At 42.1% G+C, this 14,062-nt stretch overlaps 1 protein-coding gene across 1 annotated transcript in view; it reads left to right on the top strand.

Annotated features, from left to right (window-relative positions):
- SPAST (spastin) overlaps positions 1–14,062 on the top strand; it is an 85,749-nt gene that overhangs the window by 11,934 nt on the left and 59,753 nt on the right. Inside the window, 2 exon segments of the mRNA XM_017870643.1 lie at positions 10,968–11,054; positions 13,283–13,366. Coding sequence (XP_017726132.1) covers positions 10,968–11,054; positions 13,283–13,366 — 171 coding nt within the window.

Below are 14,062 nucleotides of genomic sequence, written 5' to 3'. Positions count from 1 at the left end.
GCCCACCTCGTCGCCCGGCTAGTTTTTTGTATTTTTTAGTAGAGACGGGGTTTCACCGTATTAGCCAGGATGGTCTCGATCTCCTGACCTCGTGATCCGCCCGTCTTGGCCTCCCAAAGTGCTGGGATTACAGGCTTGAGCCACCGCGCCGGGCCAGGGAAAATAATTCTTTACCTTGGAAATAAATGTTTAAGTTTGATAGTGAAAGCAAATATGATCTTTTTACTAAATGTTTAATTAAATTTTTTTTCTTGTAGACACAGGATCCTACTGTATTACCCAGGCTGGTCTTGAATGCCTGTCTTCAAGCAATCCTCCCACCTCAGTCTTTCAAAGTGCTGGGACTACAGACATGAGCCATCGCACTGGGCCTTTTTAACCAAATTATAGTAGAAAGCACTCTTTCTATAATAGTGAACTATGAGAGAATTAATCAGGGGCTGTTAGTAATTCATCCCTGCATTAATCGGTGGTTATAATGCTTTGTGGTCCATGTAGTTTGCTGGTGATTAACACACCATGAAAGTCTACCATGAGATTTTTTTTTTTCTTTGAGAACAGGGGCCATAATCAGTAGTCCTTAATGAAATGGACTATTCCCATTTCAATGTATGTTGCATAGGCTGGACTTGAACTCCTGGGCTTAGGTGATCTTGCCACTTCAGACTCTCAAACAGCTGGGACTATAGGTGTGTGCCACCATACCTGGCTTAATTGAGATTTTTTTTTTTTTTTGAGATGGAGTCTTGCTCTGTCGCCCAGGCTAGAGTGCAGTGGCACAATCTTGGCTCACTGCAACCTCCGCCTCCCAGGTTCAAGCGATTCTCCTGCCTCAGCCTCCCGAGTAGCTGGGATTACAGGCGCCTGCCACCGTGCCCTGCTAATTTTGTATTTTAGTAGAGACGGGGTTTCACCATCTTGGCCAGGCTGGTCTTAAACTCCTGACCTCATGATCCACCCACCTCAGTCTCCCAAAGTGCTGGGATTACCAGGCATGAGCCACTGCACCCAGCCTTAATTGAGATTTTTAGATATCTGTTACTCTGCTAATTTTGTCACTTGCAAGCTGCCATCAGAAAATTGTTGTAGGAAAATGGCTATATTTGTTCCTTGGAATGGTTTGTGTGAGAATACTTAAGGATTAAATAGGTAAGTAAAGCTAGTGGGCTTTATGTAACATAAATGAGCAAATATCAGGAATATACAACTGTGCACACAGTTCGGGAGAAGGATGATTTAAATTAATAAATTTACTAAGTATAATAAAGATACTAAAAATAGTGTTTCCATACTACTTTATTACTTAAAGTATCATCATATACCCTATTTTGTTTGATTTTTGCCACAACTCAGAATTAGGTAAAATAAATATTTTCTTTTCAGGTAAGGAGTCTGAAGCCCAGACAGATTAACTGACTTTTCCAAAGTCATATTGCTATTAAATGATGGAACAAGGACTTAAATCATTGCCTTCTAACTCACATACTTGCAAACACATATCCTCTCACTCTACCCCAAGCTACCCATGTTTTGACCCTTCTTGTGGCAATCTGGGTCTCACTAATATGTGAAAGAAAATATACAGTAGATAATTTGCAAGTTAATCTATTATGCTTATCTCTTCTCTCTATTTAAAGATGAGTATCAGCATTTCTGTTGTTTCTACAGTAACACATACTAAAAATAATGCAGTCCAGGTGCAGTGGGTCACACCTGTAGTCCCAGCACTTTCGGAAGTTGAGGCAGGAGGATCACTTGAGGCTGGGAGTTCGAGACTAGCCTGGGTATGCAAGACCCCATTTCTTTTTTCACTGCAACCTTCACCTCCCAGGTTCAAGCGATTCTCGTGCCTCAGCCTCCTGAGTAGCTTGGGATTACAGGCATGTGCCACCATGCCTGGCTGATTTTTGTATTTTTCGGTAGAGATGGGATTTCACCAAGGTGGCCAGGCTGGTCTCGAATGTCTAGTCTCAAGTGATATACCCGTCTCAGCCTCCCAAAGTGTTAGAATTACAGGTGTGGACCACCGTGCCTGGCCCCATTTCTGCAAACAATTAAAAAATATTAGCCCAGTGTAGTGGTGCATGTCTCTAGTCCCAGCTACTCAGAACGCTGAAGTGAAAGGATTGCTTGAGCCCAGAATTTCAAGGCTTCAGTGAGCTCTGATGATGGCACTACACTCCAGGTTGGGTGACAGTGAGACCTTGTCTCTAAAAAATAAAGTAAAATAGTGCACAAGTATGGAAGGTGAAAATCTTCCTTAACCTTGCAGTAAGGGAAATGGTTACTAATAAGTTTCTTAACTTTTTGTACTTATATAAACATAAATATTCATCAGAGAAAAAAATGTGCAAAACAATTAGCAATCTTTTTCACTTACCGTATTTTGGAATTTTTTTCATTTCAATATATTTGATCTTCCTTGTGTTTTTTCGGTTTTTTTGTTTTTGTCACCCAGGTTGGAGTGAAATGTTAAGAACATGGCTCATTGCAGCCTCAATCTCCTGCTCCCATTCAGCCCCTCAAGTAGCTGGGACTACAGGTGCATGTCACCACACCCAGCTAGTTTTTATTTTTATTTTGGTATAGATGGGGTTTCACCATGTTGCCCAGGCTGATCTTGAACTCCTGGGCTCAAGTGGCCAGCCCACCTCAGCCTCCTGAAGTGTTGAGATTACAGCTGTGGACCACTATGCTCCACCTCTCTACAATCTGCAAAACTTCATAAGTGGCTAATAGAGTAATATAGTAAAGCAAAGGGGGATATCACTGATTAGAACTGTGTTTTTTAGGCTGGGTGCAGTAGCTCATGCCTGTAATCCCAACATTTTGGGAGGCTGAAGTAGGAGTATCACTTGAGCCCGGGAGTTCAAGACCAGCCTGGGCAGTATAGTGAGACCCTGTCTTTAAAAAAGGAATTAGCCAGGTGTGGTGGTGCTCACCTGTGGTCCCAGCTATTCAAGAGGCTGAGGTGGGAGAATCACTTAAGCCTGGGAGGCAGAGGTTGCAGTGAGATCATACCACTGCTCTCTAGCATGGGTGACAGAGTGAGACCCATTCTTAAAAAAAAAAATGTTTTTTTCGTATTTTTCCAACTCACGTACACCCACCACCCCACCCCCACCTTTTTTTTCTGACGTTGGGTCTTGCTCTGTCACCCAGGCTAGAGTGCAGTAGCACAATCTCGACTCGCTGCAGCCTCCTCTTCCTGGACTCAAGCAGTCCTCTCACCCCAGCCTCCCAAGTAGCTGGGACCACAGGCATGCACCACCATGCCCGGCTAATTTTTATATTTTTTGTAGAGATGGGGTTTTGCCATGTGGTTCACCATCTCTAATTCCTGGGTGCGGTCAGTCCACTCAACTTGGCATGAGCCACTGTGTGCGGCCCACGTTTTTAATTAATGGGTGTTTGGATTGTTTCCATCTATTGTGAATAATGTGGCTATGAACATTGGTGTAAATATCTGGTTAAGTCCTGGTTTTCAATACTTTTGAATATATACCTAGGAGTAGAATTACTGGATTGTATGGTAACTTTGTTTTTACATTTTTGAAGAACTGCCAAACTGTTTTCCATAGGGGCTGCACCATTTCGTGTTCCCACCAGCAGTGTACAATGGTTCCAATTTCTCCACATTTGTTATTTTTCATTTTTTAAAATAATAGTCATCCTAAAGGGTATGAAGTGGTATCTCGTTGTGATTTTGATTTGCATTTTTCTAATGACTTATGATGTTGAGCATTTTGTCATATACTTATGTACCATTTGTGTATCTTCTTTGGAAAAATGTCTATTAATGTTCTTTTCCCATTTTTTAATTGGGTTGTTTTTATGTTTATCAATTTTGTAAACATTTTAAGCTCTGCATCATAACTGCTCAACCCTGTCATATGGTGAGTTTGAACCAGTAAAACTTTATGTACAAAAATACGCAGCTTACTAGATTTAATCTTGGTCCATAATTTGCTAAGGCATGCCTTAGATAATGTAGTTTACACTGTTGGCTAATAATTTAAACTACAAGTGGTTGTTTCTGCCACCCAAATTCTTCCTTGATTTGATGTAGTCTCGGTTGAATTTGAGTATTATTTGGGGTCATAGAGTTAAAAGAGAAATGTGTATGAGAAACTAGGAACTGTTGGGAGCTAATGTTAAAGGATTTTGGAGGCCTTTTTTGCACTGGAGACCACAGGAAGATTTGATTTTCTGCTATAAATGTATCTAAAGGGTAATCAGTGTAAGTTACGGGCTGTAGTTTGCCAATCCCTACATTAAGGGATTGAAATAATTTGAATATGTGTTTCGAGTTCTTTACGGTCTGGCTCAGTTCTTTTTTTTAATTAATTAATTAATTAAAAAATTTTTTAGATGGAGTCTCACTGTGTTGCCCAAGCTGCAGTGCAGTGGCACGATCCCAGCTCATTGCAACCTCCGCCTCCTGGGTTCAAGCGATTCTCCTGCCTCAGCCTCCAGAGTAGCTAGGACTACAGGCACATGCCACCACACCTGGCTAATTTTTTTTTGTGTTTTTAGTAGAGATGGGGTTTCACGGTGTTAGCCAGGATGGTCTCGATCTTCTGACCTTGTGATCCCTTTGATCCGCCTGCCTCGACCTCCCAAAGTGCTGGGATTACAGGCGTGAGCCACTGCACCCGGCCGTGGCTCAGTTCTTAATTTATTCAGGGTCCCAGCCAAAATTTTTTTGCCACAGCTTCTCCTCCTGGGCATGCTCTGAAATTCACGTTTTTTTCTGTTTTGTTCCACGAGTCCGCTAAAAGCTCTGCTTAGTTTCTCTACCATTTTCAGAGTTCGCAATCACTTCAAGTAGATGAGGTCAGGAGATTGAGACCATCCTGGCTAACATGGTGAAACCCCGTCTCTACAAAAAATACAAAAATTAGCTGGGCGTGGTGGCGTGTGCCTGTAGTCCCAGCTACTCAGGAGGCTGAGGCAGGAGAATCACTTGAACTGGGAGTCAGAGGTTGCAGTGAGCCGAGATCATACCATTGCACTCTGGCCTGGGTGACAGAGTGAGACTCTGTCTAAAATAAAATAAATGAATAAAAAAGAAAAAGAAAAGTGCTCCAAATGCTGGGCTCATCTCTGCTGGCTTCTCTCCTTTTTTTATTTTGATAATTTAAAAAATAATAATACTTCTCTCTCTCTCTCTCTCTCTCTCTCTCTCTCTCTCTCTCTCTCTCTCGCACCTGGCTCTAGCTCTCTTCTCATCTTACTGTGGTAATCAAAATTTTAGTTCTGATGTTATAATCCAAGCCCAAATGGATATTCTTATACATTAAATGTTGGAATGTCATGCTTTTTAAAAATCAGATCTGTGGGGCACGGCGGCTCATGCCTGTAATCCCTAGCACTTTGGGAGGCCGAGGCGGGTGGATCACCTGAGATCGGGAGTTCGAGACCAGCCTGATCAACATGGAGAAAGCTGTCTCTACTAAAAATACAAAATTAGCCAGGCATGGTGGCACATGCCTTTAATCCCAGCTACTTGGGAGGCTGAGGCAGGAGAATTGCTTGAACCCATGAGGCGGAGGTTGTGGTGAGCTGCGATCGCGCCATTGCCCTCCAGCCCGCCACCACGCCCAGCTAATTTTTGTATTTTTTTAGTAGAGATAGGGTTTCACCATGTTGGCCAGGCTGGTCTCGAACTCCTGACCTCGAGTGATCCACCCTCCTTGGCTTCCCAAAGTGCTGGGATTTCAGGTGTGAGCCACCATGCCCATCCTCCTGTTTTTAACTCTTATAAATAAAGGTACTGTAAATTCATGTACAGGTCTTGGAAGTTTGTGTTTTTCCTGGGTAAATATGTAGAAGAAGAGATTGTTGACTCATATGGTAAATATATGTTTAATATAATAAGAAACTACCAAACTCTTTTTCCAACTGGGTGCCATTTTGTTTCCTACCAGCAAACATATGAAAGGTCCATTACCCTTTATCTTGTAGTATTTTGGTATTTTTATGTTCTTTTCTTTTTTTTTGGTCATTCAAAATTGGGTCCATTGTTGTATCTTCTGGTTTTAATTTGTGCTTCCCTAACAACTAATGATGTTGAGCATCTTTTTATACTCTTATTTGCCAATTATCTCTCAATTATTTGGCAAAACTTATATTTGACTCTACCTACTATATTTATATATATTTTTAAATTATTTATTTATTAATTTTTTTGAGATGAAGTCATGCTCTGTTGACCAGGCTGGATGCAGTGGCATGATCTTGGCTCACTGCAACCTCTGCCTCTCGGGTTCAAGCGATTCTTCTGCCTCAGCCTCCCAAGTAGCTGGGACTGTAGACTCATGCCCTCATGCCTGGCTGATTTTTGTATTTTTAGTAGAGGTGGAGCTTCACCATGTTTTCCAGGCTGGTCTTCATCTCCTGACCACAGGTGATCCGCCCACCTGGGCCTCCCAAAAGTGCTGGAATTACAGGCATGACCCACTGTGCCCAGCTGGAATAAGCAATCTTAAAAAGCAGTTTGTGGTTTTCTGGTGAATAGAGAAAATATGACAAGCTATGACTCATTAGTTTTATTTCCTTTCTTTTTTTTTGAGACGGAGTCTCGCTCTGTTGCCCAGGCTGGAGTGCAGTGGCGCAGTCTTGGCTCACTGTAAGCTCCACTTCCCGGGTTCACACCATTCTCCTGCCTCAGCCTCCTGAGTAGCTGGGACTACAGGCACCCGCCACCATGCCTGGCTAATTTGTTTTTTGTACTTTTAGTAGAGACGGGGTTTTACCTTGTTAGCCAGGATGGTCTCTATCTCCTGACCTCGTGATCCGCCTGCCTCAGCCTCCTAAAGTGCTGGGATTATAGGCGTGAGCCACTGCACCGGGCCTACTTTTATTTCTTAAGCATGTATCTTAAACTGGTCCATTAGGGGAAGCAACTATGCTTTAGGGGACAGGTAGAAGAATGTTACAGCATTGTTTGAAATATTGAAAAACTTGAAACAACCTCAATATCTTCATAATAGAAAAAATGGTTGAGGCTGGGTGTGGTGGCTCATGCCTGTAATCCCAGCACTTGGGGAGGCCGAGGCGAGTGGATCACCTGAGTTCGGGAGTTTGAGTCCAGCCTGGCCAACATGGCGAAACCCCATCTCTACTAAAAATACAAAAAATTAGGCAGGTGTGGTGGCGCACACCTGTAATCCCAGCTACTTGGGAGGCTGAGGCACAAGAATCACTTGAGCCTAGGAAATGGAGGTTGGGCGACAGAGTGAGACTCCGTCTCAAAAAAAAAAAAAGAAAAAAGAAAAAAAAAAGAAAAGAAAAAGTAGTTGAATAAATTATAAGTTATAGGATGATACAGGTTGGTGTACAGAAGTCAAAATGAATGAACCAGATCTCTATGTAGCAACATAGCTAGATCTCAAAAGAAACATAAATTTAAAAAATTACACTAATTTAGGTAGGGACAATAAAAAACATATACTAGAAAGATATGCACTGAAATCTTTTTTTTTTTTTTGAAACGGAGTCTTGCTCTGTCACCCAGGCTGGGGTGCAGTGGCCGGATCTCAGCTCACTGCAAGCTCCGCCTCCCGGATTTACGCCATTCTCCTGCCTCAGCCTCCCGAGTAGCTGGGACTACAGGCACCCGCCACCTCGCCCGGCTAGTTTTTTGTATTTTTAGTAGAAATGGGGTTTCAACGTGTTAGCCAGGATGGTCTTGATCCCCTGACCTCGTGATCCGCCTGTCTCGGCCTCCCAAAGTGCTGGGATTATAGGCTTGAGCCACCGCGCCTGGCCTACACTGAATTCTTGATAGAGATTTCTTAGAAGAGAAGGATTAGCCGGGCACGGTGGCTTACGCCTGTAATCCCAGCACTTTGGGAGGCTGAGGCGCGGGGCAGATCATGAGGTCGAGGAGATCGAGACCATCTGGCCACATGGTGAAAACCCCGTCCTACTAAAAAAAAATACAAAAATTAACTGGGCGTGGTGGTGCGTGCCTGTAATCCCAGCTACTCGGGAGGCTGAGGCAGGAGAATTGCTTGAACCAGAGAGTTGGAGGTTGCAGTAAGCTGAGATCGCGCCACTGCACTCCAGCCTGGCGACAGAGTCTCAAAAAAAAGACTTTTTGAGACTCTTGTCTCAAAAAAAAAAAAAAAAAAAAAAAAAAGAGCATGGGAAATGGGAAGAGGCACTAAAAAAGAACAACTTTTGATTCTTTGTTACATTGTACTCACTTTGTTTTTAAAATTTTAAGCCAAATATGGCATTGTTACCACTTTTGTTGCCACTCAGAATACAAATGCTATTACACTATTTTCTGTAATTTTCCCTTTTTCAAATTAAAGCAAAAATACATGTAAACATGTAAACAGGTATTTTCTTTATGGAAAACAGGAAGGAGAGCATCCAAGTAATTTTAGTTAATTATAGCAAACTCTTAATAATTTCTTTTTTCTTTTTTTTTTTGACAGGGTCTTGCTCTGTTGCTCAGGTTAGAGTGCAGTGGTGCAATCACATCTCATTGCAACCTGTACCTCTCCAGCTCAAGTGATCTCTCTCCTCAGTCTCCCAAGTAGATGGGACCACAGATGTGTACCCCAATCCCGCTTACTTTTTAAATTTTTTGGTAGAGATAAAATCTCAGCATGTTGTCCAAGCTGGACTTGAGCTCCTGGGCTCAAGCAATCCTCCTGCCTTGGCCTCCCAAAGTGCTGGAAGTAACAGGTGTGAGCCAACTGTGCCTGGTCTTCATAAACTTTTCTTTACATTTCCTTAATCAAGTACTTACTGAGCACCTACCGTCAACCAGGCACGGTACGAAATTGACCTGTTTAAGTGGGTGCATCTGGTTATTTATTTTCAGGACGAAGAAACAGAATAATGGGGGAGGTAGTACATACTCATAAGGAGACAGCATTTCTTAGGCAGTTTGTGTGGTGTTTATAAGATTTCATCTGGCCGGGCGCAGTGGTGCATGCCTGTAATCCCAGCACTTTGGAAGACTGAGACGGGCAGATCACAAGGTCAGGAGATCGAGACCATCCTGGCCAACATGGTGAAACCCCATCTCTACTAAAAATACAAAAATTAGCTGGGCGTGGTGGCATGTGCCTGTAACCCCAGCTCCTCGGGAGGCTGAGGCAGGAGAATTGCTTGAACCAGGGAGTCAGGGGCTGCAGTGAGCCAAGATCGCACCACTGCACTCCACCCTGAGCTGCAGAGCGAGACTCCATCTCAAACAAACAAACAAACAAATAGACTTCATCTGTTTTATCAAGAGTCATTGTAATATATTGATTTTGAAATTTCAAATAATTATAAGGAATAGTATGGAAATTTTTGTTTGATTAAATGGGGACATGAGGCCAGGTGTGATCACTCAAGCTTATAATCCTAGCACTTTGGGAGACCAGGGCAGGAGGATTACTTGAGCCTAGGAGTTCAAGACCATCTTGGGCAACATGGCAAGACCCTGTCTCTACAAAAGAAATACACAAAAATTAGCTAAGTGTGGTGGCACATGCCTGTAGTCTTTGCTGCTCGGAAGGTCATGGGAAGAGGATCGATCACTTGAGTCCCGGAGTTGGAGGGTGCAGTGAGCTAGAATCATGCCCCTGCACTCCATTGTGGGTGACAGCAAGACTGTTTTTTAAAAAATGAGGCCACACGTGGTGGCTCACCTCTGTAATCCAAGCCCTTTGAGAGGCCAAGGCGGATGGATCACCTGATGTCAGGAGTTCAAGATCAGCCTAGCCAACATGGTGAAAACCCCGCCTCTATATTAAAATTACAAAAATTAGCCAGGTGTGGTGGCGCACACCTGTAACTCCAGCTACTCTGGAGGCTGAGACAGCAGAATCACTTGAATCAGGGAGGTGGAGGTTGCAATGAGTCAGAATCGCGCCGCTGCACTCCAGCCTGGGCGGCAGAGCGAGGCTCAAAAAAAGAAAAGAAAGACTAAGAAATCAATTTTCATTCAGACAAATGGTCAAAAATAATAGAAATAGGCCAGGCGCGGTGGCTCAAGCCTGTAATCCCAGCACTTTGGGAGGCTGAGACGGGCGGATCACGAGGTCAGAAGATCGAGACCATCCTGGCTAACACGGTGAAACCCCGTCTCTACTAAAAAATACAAAAAACTAGCCGGGCGAGGTGGCGGGCGCCTGTCGTCCCATCTACTTGGAGGCTGAGGCAGGAGAATGGCGTAAACCTGGGAGGCGGAGCTTGCAGTGAGCTGAGAACTAGCCACTGCACTCCAGCCCGCGCGACAGAGCGAGACTCTGTCTCAAAAAATAATAATAATAATAATAATAGAAATAAAACAAAAATTAAAATTAATTTTCAAATATAATGTGATTGAGTATAACGGTCACTTTACAGAAGTTATTCTGTATACTTTTGATTATGCTGAGTTTTAGGTCTTTTAAAACTTAACTTGTGTCAGGAATTAATGTTTTAAACTAGTTGTTGGGTTCAAAGAAAATAGAAATGTGTTACTAAATGCCACGCTTGTAATCTCATATACCAGTTCTCATGATGCAATCAATTGTTAAATAAAAACTTACTCTAGAGAAGAGGCACCTAACAATGAACACATTATATCAGATTTGAATATGATTGAACAATGCTTTTTGTTTCATTGTTATTGAAATCATACTTGTATTTTTCAAAAGTATATATACTTAAGAATTCCTAAATAAAATGTCTTTCTCTAATACAGCATTTTAGTGGTTATAAGGATCAATACCATGAGGTGATAAGCAAAAAAGGACTCACGGCCCTAAAATGTTGATAAACATCATGACCATATTCCCCATATTGGAGTTACATGTACACATTACAATGATAAAAATACTGAGAAATTATATAGTAATGTTTCTCAGACTTGTCTACAATGCTATTTTTTATGTATTATCTCTCAACAGTATGCTTTGCAATATTTAGTGTACTCTTCATACAATCTATGCAAATAATTTTTTATTTTAAAGCAGGACAGAAGGAGCAAGCTGTGGGATGGTATAAGAAAGGTATTGAAGAACTGGAAAAAGGAATAGCTGTTACAGTTACAGGACAAGGTAAGATTATATTTGTTTATAGCCATTCCAAATTATAATATATTCACATGATCGTCCAGATTTCAGATCTATTTATTTATGTATTTATTTTTCTTTCTTTTTTTTTTTTTTTTTTTTGAGACAGGGTCTTGCCTCCGTTACCCAGGCTGGAGTGCAATGATGTGATCGTATCTCACTGCAACCTCAAACTTCTGGGCTCAAGTGATCCTCCTGCCTCTGCTTCCCATGTAGCTGGGACCACAGGCACACACTACCACACTTAGCTCTTTTTTTTTTTTTTTTTTTTTGAAACGGAGTCTCACTCTCTTGCCCAGGCTGGAGTGCGATGGTGCAGTCTCGGCTCACTGCAGCCTCCACCTCCTGGATTCAGGCGATTCTCCTGCCTGAGCCTCCCGAGTAGCTGGGATTATAGATGCATGCCACCGCACCCAGCTAATTTTTGTATTTTTAGTGGAGATGGGGTTTTGCCATGTTGGCCAGGCTGGTCTCAAACTCCTGATCTCAAGTGATCTGCCCACCTCAGCCTCCTAAAGTGCTGGGATTATAGGTGTGAGCCACTGTGCCCGGCCACACTTAGCTAATTAAAAAATTTTTTTTTTTTGTAGAGACGGGTCTCACTATGTTTCCACGGCTGGTCTCAAACTTCTGGCCTCAAGTGATCCTCCTGCCTCAGCTTTGCAAAGTGCTGAGATCAGAGGCATGAGCCACTGCACCCAGCCAGATTGTGTTTATCTTAATAAAAGTATTTGGGCCGGGCACAGTGCCCTCACGCCTGTAATCCCAGCACTCTGGGAGGCCAAGGTGGGTGAATCACCTGGAGTCAGGAGTTCGAGACCAACCTGATCAACATGGAGAAACCCTGTCTCTACTAAGAATACAAAATTAGCCGGGCGTGGTGTCGCACACCTGTAATCCCAGCTACTCGGGAGGCTGAAGGAAGAGAATTGCTTGGAACTGGGAGGCGGAGGTTGCAGTGAGCCAATATCGCCTTTTGCCCTCTCGCCTGGGCAGCAAGAGTGCAACTCTGTCTCAAAAAGAAAGAAAAGAGAAACAGTATTTCATTGAATTAAAAATGCCTTATATTATACCAGTAAGAGTAAAAAACAAAGTATGATAAATGCTCTTTTCATCACTTAGAATTTGAATTTTAATCTTGTTGAAGCGGCTGTTTTAGTTTTTTTTTTTTTTTTTTTTTTTTTTTTTTTTTTTTTTTTGAGACGGAGTCTTGCTCTGCCGCCCAGGCTGGAGTGCAGTGGCCGGCTCTCAGCTCACTGCAAGCTCCGCCTCCCGGGTTCACGCCATTCTCCTGTCTCAGCCTCCCGAGTAGCTGGGACTACAGGCGCCCGCCTCGTCGCCCGGCTAGTTTTTTGTATTTTTTAGTAGAGACGGGGTTTCACCGTATTAGCCAGGATGGTCTCGATCTCCTGACCTCATGATCCACCCGTCTCGGCCTCCCAAAGTGCTGGGATTACAGGCTTGAGCCACCGCGCCCGGCCTGTTTTAGTTTTATTTAGACATAGATATAACAACAGTGTTAATATCTGTGACCAAATTGGTGCAGGCATGGGCAATGAAAAAACTGTGTTATGACTGCAACCTGGTGGATAGCATTAGTAAGTTAGCATTGGTTGTAAAACGAATCCCAATTTCAAAGAATTTGAAATGTGGGGAAAAAATGTTTTAGACTCCATGAAATAGACTTGAAATGTATGAAATACTACAGTAGGTTGGAAGCCATCATGAGAAACTGTAACCTTTTTTTTTTTTGTAGCTATTATATATATTTTTTGAGACAGGGTCTCAGTCTGTTGCCCAGGCTGGAATGCTGTGATGTGGCACCTGTCACTGCACCATCCACCTCCTAGGGCTGAAGTGATCCTGCCACCTCACCCTCCCATGCTTGGCTAATTCTTTTTGTTTTTAAGTAGAGATCAGGTCTCATTATGTTGCCCAGGCTGGTCTTGAACTCCTGGGCTCAAGTGATTCTCCTGCTTTGGCTGCCCAGAGTGCTGGGATTACAGAAATGAGCCACGACCCTGGCCTGAAGATAGTATTTTAAAAATTTCTTCTGTTCTCTTTCTTTTCGGTATATATTTTCTTCTTTTTTTTAAAAAAAAATTTTCTGTATAAAGACTGTGACTCCCCATGAAAATAATTTGAGTGATAATTTATCTTGAAACAATTTTAGTTGGGAAATGTAGATATTTAAATTAATTTTTTTCTTTCAGATAAACAGTGTGAAAGAGCTAGAAGCCTTCAAGCTAAAATGATGACTAATTTGGTTATGGCCAAGGACCGCTTACAACTTCTAGGTATCAATTAATGTATAATTTGATGTGAGATGTATTGGAAATGTGTGTTCAATGAAGCTTTAATTATAGAAAGAAATAAATCAGTGATTGAAAATGTGGTCCAGGATTTTTAACGTAAAGAAAATGTGTAACATATACAAAAACAGAAGAACATAATGAACTTCTAATTATTATTCTCTCAGCTTTGATAATTATCACCTCACTGTCGGTCTTGATTTATTCATATCAAGAGCTAGCAAACTGCAGCTGATGGGCCAACCCAGCTCACTGCTTATTATTATACATAAGGTTTTATTGGCACACAGCCATTCCTTTCCTTTAGGTATTGTCTATGGCTTTCATGCTATGGTGACAGAATTGAGTAGTTGATACAGAGATGACACTGCCCTCAAAACCTAAAATATTTACTGTCTGGCCCTTTACAGAAAAAGCCTACCATCTTCACTTGACTTCCCAGCTCACTGTCCCCCGACTACATATTATTTTGAAACAAATTCTTGACTTTTTTCCATTTATAAATATTTCATGTTATACCTGTAAAAGATAAGGACTTCAAAATAAAATCACTGAAATACCATTATTGCACCTAAAAGGTAATTCCACATTTCTTTTAACATTATCCACAAAACTGCCCCCCCCAAAAATGCTGTTTCCAAATTTCTAATTTTCTCAAAATTTAATAATTTTTTTTTTTTT

This window comes from Rhinopithecus bieti, unplaced genomic scaffold (assembly GCF_001698545.2).
Source record: "Rhinopithecus bieti isolate Rb0 unplaced genomic scaffold, ASM169854v2 scaffold_5341, whole genome shotgun sequence".
In the NCBI taxonomy this organism is placed as follows: domain Eukaryota; kingdom Metazoa; phylum Chordata; class Mammalia; order Primates; family Cercopithecidae; genus Rhinopithecus; species Rhinopithecus bieti.
Note: the sequence above shows the minus strand (reverse complement) of the source record. Positions and strands in the feature narration are given on the sequence as shown.